The following is a 12156-nucleotide window of genomic DNA, read 5'->3' as shown; positions in this document are numbered from 1 at the left end:
AGATGGCTGGGAAGGGTGACATCCCATGGCCTAAGACCATTTTTCCTGGAGATTTGTTTTTCCCATGAGTGCTTAACCTTGCTTCTGAATCAAAAGCTGATTTGCCACTGAATTCTCAATCTTCCTCTTCCCAGAAATCCCCATGAATCTGCAATGTGGAATTCAGAGAAAACCCAAGACAGGAGAGAAAGACAGATGTATTTATCATGCACAGATGATGTAGGAAGGAGACAAAAAATATTGTCATCAGAGTCTTACTGACTGCAAAATAAGGGAGCAGTAATTAATCAGCAAGAGTGCAAGCTGAGAGGAAATATTGATTGGATTTGGAGAAACTTCAGTTTCCTGAAGAAACTGTTCCCCTGCAAAGGTAACCAGGAAAGTTTGTGTAAATTAGAATGGCAGTTGGCCAGCCAGCAGCCAGTCTGAGCCATTTCAGGCAATCCAGAAAAATATACACCAGATGCACATTGGTTTCTAAAGAGTAATTTAAATACATTAGTAAATCAATGGCATTGACAGCTTGATGGACTATGATGGAGGAGTCTTCCTCTGAAATATCATCTCCAAAACCTGCAAAGCTCTGGCAACTTTGTTACAACTTTATAATATTTTTACCTTTCATCTTTTCAAAAAGCTTCCAGAGTGGAGTTGTTTCGGCCTAATTTTACATGGATTTCTCCCCTGCTGACTGGCCCCTAACTTTTTAGGGTTCCTAAATGTCAAAGAGAGGAGGGCCAGGAGATGCCAGTGAGAGGACTGAGGACCAGCTCAGCTCTGCTGAAGTTTGGGTCAGTCAGAAAGAGGCTGGCTACCACTATTGACTAGAAGCAGTAAATTATTTCTGTCTTTTTATCTGACTTGCATGTGCTTACTGCTAGGGGGACGATTTTACCTCAATGTAAAAATAAAATGAAATAGTTGAAAAATTTACCAAAAAAGTAATAAAAAATTGTGGGGTTTGCCCCAGGAGGAACATCAGAGGGTCACAATAAATGATCACATCATTCAGCACCAAGGCACAACTCCTCTGCTGCTCTGACCTCCAGCAACCCCAGGTTTTGCCATGGGAAGGGGTCACAAATCTCCAGCAGAGCTGTGGGTTTGCCCACCCTGTCAGCCCAGAGCTGTTCGTGATGGGACTTGTGTCAGACTGCTTGGCCATTCCAAGGGATTTAATTGGCACTTACAGAAACAAAACCTTTCTGGTTTAAGCACATTTGGGGAGTTACCTTACTGTCTTCATCAGTAATGAACTGCTCTTGGCTGAGGTCATCTTTCATCTGCACAGTAAATAAAACTGTCACTAAAGCTGAGTTTCTGTTTCTCATCAATCATACAATACAATAAAACTCAGAGCACAGTACTTAAACGACATTTTTTAGAGAAAAGGCAAACCTTAAGGATATTTTAGTATAATCATTTCCTTTCAGCTGATCAACATAACAGACACAGTAATTTAGGTGGAGAAATGTGATATTAAAGCTTACAAACCTGATAATCAGATTGCCTTTAGAGGCAAAAATCAAGCTAGCTTTCCAGGCCTCACCATAGCCATTAATTAAATACTTAGCACCTCTTCAGTTAACATTCAAAGAACATTTAAGCAAAAACTCAGCAGTTTCAAGAAAAAACAACCCACTCTAGCTTATCTTTTTAATTCCAGTTCTATTATGTAGGTAGTTTTACTGCTATCAAGGAACATTTCTCATGTTTGTAAGAAGGAATTCAACTGGAAATATTAAAATATGTTCAACATGATGCTTATTTTTATCTAAAGGAAGATAAATTATTATGTGTATGCAAGCACTAAAAGCAGTTGCCAGAGAAAATAGGATTTATTCTCACCACACCTGCAATATTTCAGCCACTACAGGAAAATATTTCTCTTTCTGAAACAATTAGCCTAATTTGTAGTGAGCTCACACAGACTTTTAGAGTATTACTCTGCTAAAGATTATTACTTGCCTAAAATATGATGCTTACATTTTTCCAGTACATTAACAAATAGCACTGTTTGAAAGAAGACCAGGCAGAAATATTACACCCCATACTCTGTGATTCTCCCAAACCCCAGATAATCCCACACCAGTCAAAACAAATTATTCAGGTTGCCAAAACAAGTAGTAACATTTCCCAATCTTCTGATAATGTTTTACGTAAATGCAGAAGCAAATCTGGCACAGTCTGGAACCAGGGCAGGGCAGATCTCTCCCAGCACATTCCACTTTTCAAAACCCAGCACGTCAGCAGAGCCTTCACAACACAAGATGCACACCTTGATCTCTGCAGGGCTTGGGAGGTTGTGGGGTTTGCTTGTTTACAATTTTCAGACAGATGGAATCTCGGTTTTCTCTAATTATAATATAAAAGATAGATAACAGTGCATGGAAAATGCTAGAAAAACCCTGCTGTCAGGTCCATCTCACCACATCTGTTGACATAATTTAGAATTTATTTACATGGTGTGGAAAATGCAATTTTAAATTTATTTTATTTTTTAGGTTTTTTGAATCCTCACTCCCAAGCAGTCAATGGATCTTCCTTTACTCCTGGCTGCCTTTTGGGGTGTTCAGCTGCCCCCCAGCCTCAGGGACCTTTGTGTCATTGCCTTGCAGCCCCGTGCTGGAGCTCTCTGCCAGGGCAGCTGTGGGAGATGCACATTGCCTGGGGGCATTTTCTTCAACAAACCACCCTCCAAAACAACTGCTTTTAGTAGAAAATCCCAAACCCTTGTGCCTTGTGAGGTCCAGTGGCCACTGCCCGCTGCAGACCCAAGACCTTGAAATGGTGGCTGATCCTCTCAACTCCAAGTTCATGGAGTTTTCAATTCCTTCACCTCCTGTTTCGCTGAGGAGAGAACAGCTTGTCCTATTTCTTGTGAAAAGAGTGCCAAAGATAGGAATATTTATAAGGAATTTGTATCTATCTATCCAAACCAAAACATTCAAAAATCATGACTCACAATCCCCTCCCAAATCATGGGATTAAATTAACATATCATGGGATTTTAAAAGATGCTGTTTTAAAAATTATGGAATACTTAAATTTTGTTTGTCACGCATTACCTTAAAATATTTACAAAGCCAGAAACTACACATTTTTATCAACAGTTAAAAGAAGCAGAAGCTTACCTAGGGAAAAAAAATCATCACATATTCATAAGATTCCTGGAGGCTGGACCTTTAAAAATAGTCCAAGTGTTACAATTCATCACATGTAAATTTATGGGATTTGGCAACAATGCACTTGTCTCCAGGGATATTGGAAAGAGGGGGAGTGCTCTTGGTTAACCTTTTTTATTTTAATAGATACAGCATGCTGAAAGTGCCCCACTAAGTATTTCCTAACTCAGCCCATCAATCAGTTTGGAACACTATGGAAACACACAGCTGAGTGTGCTTATCAATGCCCAATCACTAAATATTTTGGTGTTTGTTAACCAAAACTCAATGCATTCTGGAAAAAGACCAAGTGGAAAATAAAATTACAATTTGTGAAAGCACATCCTGTCCATGCCTTTTGCCTAGAGCAATCAGAGGTGGGAAGCCAGATTTAATAAAAAAAAAAAAAAAAAGTAGAGAACAAACCATTTTCAAGTGGTTGTTCACTTTTGTTATTAAAGGCAAAGACAATTTCATGGAAAAAAATCCCCTTTACCCTACAGTTTTTATTTTTACTGATTTTTGGTAACAGTGAGGTTTTTTTTTCCAAAATAAAAACAAGTTTACAAATCAAAAGGTGGTGGTGTAGAAGGGAAGATTATTGCCCTTAACCTTCTTTCCTCAGTTTAAAAATTTGAAATACCACAACCATTCCTACCTGTCCCCACACCTGCTGTACCAGACAAGGTCACTGCTACTTCTCAGCCCAGCCTCCCTTTTGCTTTTCAATCCCACAGTGCTGGCTGGTGGCTGTGATTGCTTTGTGCCTTTTTACCACAGTTTGCAAAGTGCAGCCCCAACACAGGGGAGGTGACAGACACCGAGTCTGGTGGCATCAGACACTGCGTGTGGCTTTGCTGCATCTCAAAGCCTCCTCCAGCAGGTACCAGGTGCCAGTAACTGAGCTGATCTACAGTTTGTGCTTTTCTGTGTACCACACTCCTACTCCTGAGGAATATTTACCATCCAAAACCAAAAATACTGCCATAAGGTGTGAACAACATCAAGTCTCTTTTGTTTAAGAGGAAACACAGCGAGCGGCTGGTATTTTCCAACATGCAATAATTTTATAAACATTCACTAATAGAGCAACTTCCACCATACCTGCCATCCAACCCTTCTGGGGATTGTGGTATTCAGACTCCTGCAGTGCCCAGATCTGCTCCACAGTGAGTACAAAGGCAACAGAGAACAACTCACCAAAGCTCTGTGTCAGTCACAAAATTCACAGGTCATTTCCAAAGTGGAGAAAAAAAAATTGGTTGAATGATATTGCTTGCTTTCTTTTTAATCCTTGTTCCAATCTGAACAGTGAGAAATTTATATTGTCCCTGGGGCCCAAATTTCAGTGCCTCATCCCTATGGCCTTCTGTTTCTTCATTCCTATACTTGAAACCCCACTATACTGAAATAAGATAATACTAGGGTATGAGTGACAAACAACTCTGCAGTTTGGTACACACATTTGGAACAAAAATGTAGCTATTTTGTTGTTTCCACTCAAATGACCCAGTTAATTTCAGTGTTAACATCAGCTGTCAAAACATCCTCTTAGCATATTTGCATCCCTTATTTATTCAGAAAAAAAGGTGCAATAACCAGGCAGTTATCAGAGAAATAGAAAACACTACACAGAATGGATGTTTATATTTAATTCTTGTTATTCCATCACTGTCTATCACATACTTAGTATATTATATTCCACACTTGGCAACACATAGATAAATCCAGAAAGTTTGTGTTCATACTGGAGATACCCTTATTTTGCTTTTGGGACTAATGCAGCCCAGTGAAGACAATGTCGATAAAGCCCATGTACCATGCCAGCCTCAGTGTCCTGCTTGCAGCCTTCCAATACAACCTTTGCACAGCCAGCACTGCCACCTGTCCCAGCAGCCACAGCCACCTCTGCACTGATGTCATCCACCATCCCCTTCCTCTGCTCTGGCCCAGGGCTTGGGGGGACACACGACTTTATGTTGGCCATCCATCTCTGGAGCCAAGGAGTCTCCTCAAGGCAAAGACAGTGCCACCAGCCCAGAGATGGTTTTGGCTGCTGCAATGTTTGCTTAGCCCATAGGAAGCGTTCAACACGTTCCCTACTTTTCCCTCCTCGGAAGGAGAGTGTGGATGCCGTGGGACAGAAAGAGAGAAACGGCAAGCGTTTCTCACAGCGTCTTGAGAGAAGTTTTAGGGAGCTAGAAAGATGTGATAACTTGTTGACTCTAAATAATTTGCAGGTGGTGTTTTTCTACTTTATTTTTCTGTTCCTCTCAAGGACAGTGTGTGAGAAAGATGTTTCTGTTAGTTAGCCAATAGAATAGAATCTATCGTGCCACTCTATAAAAACCTCATGGCTCTTTTGAATAAAACCTTCTTTGCCTTTTCTGTGATCCTGCCTCTCGCCTGTTCCTGCCCTGACCCCGGTGCAAGAGTGACAGGAGAGCACATTTCCACTTTGAAGGATAAAAAAGCCACAGGTGGCAGATGACATTGGCTCCGTGCCTTCAGCTGCACCTCATCCCAGAGCCTGCCTTACCTCTGTACACAGTATCCACGTCCTCACCAGGAAGCTGCTTCCTGGCAGCTGCTCTGCGATAGACCACGTGTGTTCTGCCTCCTTCCTCCTCCTCCTCCTGGGCTCCCCTCTCCAGAGGCTCGATGAAGAACTCGTCCTTGTCCGTGCGGATCATGCCAGCCTGCAGCACAGGGCAGAGATGGAGCACTTTGCATTACTGCACGTACAGCAGGCACTGCCAGCAAACAGTTACAATATGCTTAAGCACACTTTAGTGCTCTCTAGAGAGCAATTAGGATGCAGAGAGGAAACCAGGTGAATTCTTTATTAGAGCAAAACAAAGCATTGTTTTCCCAGCTTGACAAGAAAGGACAAAAGGTACAACTCTGAACCAAAAGGATTTCTCCTTGAGCCACACAAGCCAACTATAGGCCTAAGAATCTGTCTAGGAAATCACCCTCTCCATTGAAAAACACCTACAATGGAAGTTACTATGACCTTAGCTATCCATCAGGCCCAGACCACTCCAGTGTTTACTATTTCTGCTAAATAAAGGAGCAGATCAGTGCCATAAGCTGATGTGCACTTCAACAGTCAAAAGTTGTAGAGTCAGCCTTTCTGTCCAGAAGCAAGATAGAAAAATACTGCATCTTACTTTCAGGCAGCTAAGCTTTGTGATTATTTCCCCTGTGACACAAAGCCAACAAAATAACCTTTCAAGAATTAGCTACAACTAGTTTGAGGGTCAGTAGTGTGTTGTTAAAAAATAACCCAACTTATTCAGATTGGACCAGATACCCTGGTATGAAAATGGAAATTTGCACTTCTACAAAGCATGCCAAAAGAACATCATCCAAGCAATTCTCATTGTGTTCAGGGGAAATCCTTAGAAAGACTGAAAACTTTAAAAAAGAAAAGGAGTTTTTGTCATCTTTATGCAGGTGAAACATCTTGGGCACCTGGATCACCTGGGCTTGTCTCCTCTTGCAATCCTGCCCAACTGCAGGAGGTCACAGCAGCCAAGGGCTGCTTGCAGAGATGGTTGGCTTGAATCAATTTTTTCTGCATGTTTGCACATCTATGTTTGAGAACTACAGCTACTGAACTCTCAGCTTGCAGACAGTCTTACGATTAACACACATGAAATTGGTCCAGATCCAGCCTCCAGAAGCTCCTTCATCACATTCTTTCCCACTCTGCCCAGAGACAATCCTGGAGACACTGCAGTTTATAATTTGTACCGTGACACTCTCCATCTTGCTATCTGAGGTTCTGGGAGCCTAAATCCCCTGTTCAGTGAAGCCTTACCTCAAGTTTCCAGGGGAACCAGTTTGGCTCCTTTGAACCCAGTATCCTCACTTGAAACAAGCACATCTAAACACACTTATCATATTCCAGCACCAAAGTTCTCATACAGCACATATTTTTCTTCTACAAGCAACAAACTACATTCCTACTGCTATAAATACAGTATGTTCACTGGTTCCCTCCTTGGAAAAATGTCAGGTTCATTTGTCATGTCTTAACTTACATTAGGCAAGATTTCCAGTCCCAGAATTCGTATATATAATGTATACAAAAACAGATTGGAGAGGAAGGATTAAAGAAGCAAAATTTTATCAAAGCAATTTAAGCTGATGCCATCCTGCCTGTATAGAGACAACTGAATTTGAAAATCCTGTTTATTCTTAACTAATTTAGATTCTACATCAGACACAGAAAAGGTGAGACAAGCTCAGCAGCTCAAGGAAGTCAAGACAACCAAGAAAATAAGTGCTGAACCCAGAGACAGCAACTGATCTTTTACTGAAAAGGGGAATACATGAAAAATTCAGACTTGATGTTGCTCTCCTTTTAATGTTATTCTAACTACATAACACACACAGTTCTTATCGATATTAAATATTATATCCAGAAATTTGGAAATCCTTTTATGATAAACATACAACTAAACATCAAGAAGGAACAAGCATTTGCAAGTTCAACAGCACAGGATACAATGCACATGCCATACTACACCCAAGAGAAATACACTGAGAGCTTGACTATGTGAAAAATATGTGATTTTGGTTTTTGCAAGGGAAAATAGCACCACGGTTGTGCACATGTTCTTATGTATTTTTGGATACATTAAGCCTAATATTAACTAAGCAGCTAATGCCAGACCATAGTTTGGGATGCAGACCATAATTCAGGATACAGAGGGAAATGCTGCTGTACATTGTGTGCTGCAGGGAGTACTGATGGGTGTTTGGAGGAATTTAGATCTTCTAAGAAAATTTACAAAGCAACAATGTCTGCAATCAGTAGTTGAACTGATTGGACAGAGGAACAACTCTTATAGGTGAACTTTAGCTTCCAGGGTATGATGGCCTTTTCAAAATGAAAACTGTTGGTCACAGTGAATTCTCCTCTCTGAGAAGATGAAGGTGACACCCTGGGACAGGCTGTAAGACTAAACAGAAAGAGGTATTTGAATGCTGGATCCCAGGACATAAAACAGTGCTTAAACACTGACATTTCCTGCAGATCATTGTGCCTGGTATTGGCCCTTTTTTGTGCAGAGAAATTGATGTGGCACTGGAAGCTGCCAAAGAGCAGGACATCATCAGGTGTTCTCATTCCCCACTCTGCTTCTTGGATGGACATGACACCACTCTGCACATCCCCATCGCAGCATCCCCCCTACTTCTGTAGAAAGGAAGGAATTTAACCTTCAAACACAGAATCATAGAATCTCCTGAGAGGGAAGGGCCCCCAAGGACCATTAAAGCCCAACTCCTGGCTGCATGGCTGAATGTTCTTTTTCTCATTTCAATCTTGGTCTACACTGAAATTTCTCTTTTAGTGCAGAAAAACTCAACAATTATTTTTGATCGGAATTATTAGGAAAAAATGTATGTTTGAACTGTAAAATTTTTATATTTTTAGATATGCTGCATGTCCAACACGGTCTTTGATTTAGCCAACATATTGTCATGAAATAAAATAAAGTAAGAAAGATAAGAATATCTGTTTCAAACTTTAAGAAGAAAATTCATGTAGATGGAAAGGCAGAGTTCCTACAGCAATCCACAGTTCAAGTCATCTGCCTAATAATATAACCACAACTATAAATGATTCATTAAGAAATATGTGGGGCTCCTGAAAGTCTCCACCACACATTTCCTTACTGCTTTGAGCAAGACATTTAACCTCTTCCATTTCTCCACCTCTGAACCAGCATAACAACAGTCTTGCAGGATAATTGCATGGCCTGATTTGGGTGTTTTTTTGGTCAAATGCTTTGAACGTGGAAAGTTCAAGATTAATCGCCTAATGCATTTTTTTCTGATACTACTCAGAACACCCTCAAAAAGCCACCATGAAAGGGAGATTGCTTTTAGTCATCAACTCAACACCAGTGTTGTGCACAGCCAAGCAAGCAATAGGGCAGCAAACAAGTCAGCAGAGGCTTGCCCACATCCTTCACCTTCACCCTCCACCAGTCCTGTTCTTTTCCACAGCTTCCATCACTCCTGTGCCCGCCCATCATGCCACGACCACTGTCAGACAACCACCAAGTTTGTGATGACAACAGAAAGTCTTCAGGTTGCTACAATTTCCTGGAGAATGCCTAAGATAGAAATGCTGTATTGTTGGAGCACACCTGTGCCTTCCCTTCAACTGGAAGGGCTTCAGAAAATCCTTGCACAGTCATCTTCTGGACATTTACTCCACAAGATGTGAAAACAGATTTAAGCCTTTCAATTGCCCGTTTCCCCAAAAGTTCTGAACAGAATCACAGCAAGTAATTCACAAACTAAGAGCTTAAAAGTACCTGTTATGGTAGTGTTTCTCTATCCTATACTGCTCACCACCCATCCCAGGAATGCTGTACTTCCAAGCATTATGGATTAGCAGTGATCACCCTGCTCTGCCACCCTGCAGATTACACACTGTGCAATCCATAATCAGGCGTGGAATTGTGCATCTCCATGGAAAGGAAATCCAATTCTGGAAAAATTGCTAAGCTCTTACCTCTTCTCTCCTCCTCTGGGACTTTTAACATGAAACTAAGCTGAATATAGGAATATTGATGATGGCAGGTGGGATTGTGTCCTGTGACTAATGAAAATATAAATTAATAGAAAAAGTGTTTGCCTTTGAAATGCACAAAATTGTAGCAAAGAGCCTACAATATCCCCCTATTTCCCAAAGCGGGACATCCCCAGGTCTTCCTTGCAAGGGCTTTTAGATCCCAGCTGCAAATTACTCAAGTCAAGCACTGCTTGGCACTCATTAATATGCATTAAAGACTAGAGCAGAAAACACTTAATCAAAAGGAAATGGCAGTTCAGAGAATCAAAACCTCTGCTAAGGTTGGCAAGGCGGTTATTTAGAAGTGAAAGCCACACAGAAAAAAAAATCACATGGAAGACTGAGAATGAATGTCCTGTCTAATTATGACACCAATTACACTGATAAGCCACAAATGAGTCCATTTGTGGATCACACGGAGTTGGGGTTTAGAGTTCCACTCATCTCTTTTGAGGGTAACAGGGCTCCTGTGCATCCCTGGAGACCTCCTCCCAAGGCTTTCAGGGATCACAGGATCTACTTGTACTGGCAATGGCCACAGCCTCACGGGCTTTCTGCCAGGTTAATGACACTAATCCCATCCCACACGATGGAGATCTCCTCCCCAGCCCAGGGGACCTGCCAGAGCTTTGCCACCACACCACAGAACTCAGCAAAACAGCAGGTTTCTTCTCCCATCTCCTCAACACTCCCAGCCCCTCCTGCCTTTCTTAAAGACATTCCTCAGAAGCCTAATTTGACAGAAAAACTGCCTGGCATATTTAGATCTATAGAAAACTCCAGGTTTTGGAGTGTTAGCTCCTGTGGATAATTAAATGTCTCTCTGGCTCTGCACTTGGTGAGCGACTTAATTGTCTCCTCATTGCATTCAGATCACAGCTCCTGGTTCTGGGCTGTAATGAAGTAACCCATCCAGCGGCTGCTTCAGGACTCCAGAGCCTCAGCCCATCCTGAAACCAGGAGTTTAATTAATGCTCATTTTCTTCCTCATTAGTACAGATTTACAAAGCTTCTCATTGCCATAAAAAGGCAGATTTACCTCCCAATCTCCAAGCACATGATACAGATGGAAGATAAATGCAAACAAAGCTGAAATTAGTATTTTTTTTAAATCCACGTAACTGGTTAATTAATTAAATCAGTAACCCAGAAAAACAGTATTTCAGAAACTCTTAGAAATAGCATTTCTGTAAATAAAGATCTAATTTTTTTTAGTATTTGATTCTGAAAGAGGTAAGTAGCCAAATGACATACCTGCATATGAACAAATCCCAAACACAGTCTTGAAATACAGGCTATTTTCTTGAGACAAAAGCAACTCACAAAATCTCTGATATTTACCCTCAGTGCCTGGGTTATGAGCTTGCACTCCCTGCAATGCCAATGAACACTCCAGATGGAAACTGGCAATATGGGATTCTCCCAACAATCAATTCACAGAGAATCTGAGAAAGGCTTGCATTTAAATGTAGAGTTGCCAAAAATACTCTGTAGATAACTTGAAAGGGAAAATATTTAGATTTTCACGGAAAGATATTAGACAAAGCCTTATTCCATGTTTATATCAATGTGCTCTTACCTAAAAACACATTTCTCCACATTTGAACCAAAGTGGCATTAGCAGAGCAGAGAATTTGCAAACAAATCCCTCATGTTACTTCCATGATCCTTCTCTAGGTCTTGGAGCCACAGGAACATGATTTTTTCAGACAACAATAGATGTGTCCTCCCAACATGAAAGCCAAGTACAGAAACACTCTTTGCTCAGTTACAATGGAATGGACCTGGTGCACCAGGAGCTCCAGTGACTGGAGCAAGTGCACCCAGGAAGTTGAGGCAGAGCTATGGACATGACACAGGCCTTCCAAACTCACCCCTGACCACATGGGATCTCTCTGTATTTTCCCTTGTGCAACATGTTCATTCCCAATCACACAGTGCATTGATTTAGGAATAGATGAGTTTGGAATTTTACTTCCATTCAGCTTAATTCATGTAGATAATAATGAAAAAAAAAAAACCCAAAACTTTCTTATGTCATATTTGCATTTGATTCTTTGGGAACATTCCTCCAACTAGTGAAGCATTGCAGAAGAAGAATTGTTCAGGGCTGCAAATTCATCCTCCTTTACAGTGAAAGGAAGTTCTGAAGGAATTGTGGCAAATATTTGGGACACACTGGCACTTACTGTGCTGCATGCCCCTGCTGCCCTCAATCTACACTGATCTATTCAGGCCCAGATTAGACGGGGAAGAAAGTTTCTAACTGATCATATATACTTTTGTTACTTTTAGTATTTTTCAGCTTTTTTTTTCAAATTGGTTTGCAGTTAAGTCATGTTATTTTCACATATTCTCAAAAAAAAAAAAAGAAGGGGGTGAATAATTATTGGT

At 41.0% G+C, this 12156-nt stretch overlaps 1 protein-coding gene across 1 annotated transcript in view; it reads right to left on the bottom strand.

Annotated features, from left to right (window-relative positions):
* Positions 1–12156, bottom strand: part of ADAMTS2 (ADAM metallopeptidase with thrombospondin type 1 motif 2) — a 170998-nt gene that overhangs the window by 102841 nt on the left and 56001 nt on the right. Inside the window, exon 3 of the mRNA XM_074552498.1 lies at positions 5704–5863. Within this exon, the coding sequence (XP_074408599.1) occupies positions 5704–5863 (160 nt within the window). The remainder of the gene's footprint in view (positions 1–5703; positions 5864–12156) is intronic.

The sequence above is a fragment of the Zonotrichia albicollis genome, chromosome 15 (assembly GCF_047830755.1).
Source record: "Zonotrichia albicollis isolate bZonAlb1 chromosome 15, bZonAlb1.hap1, whole genome shotgun sequence".
Lineage (NCBI taxonomy): Eukaryota > Metazoa > Chordata > Aves > Passeriformes > Passerellidae > Zonotrichia > Zonotrichia albicollis.
This window is presented reverse-complemented; position numbering and strand designations above follow the sequence as displayed.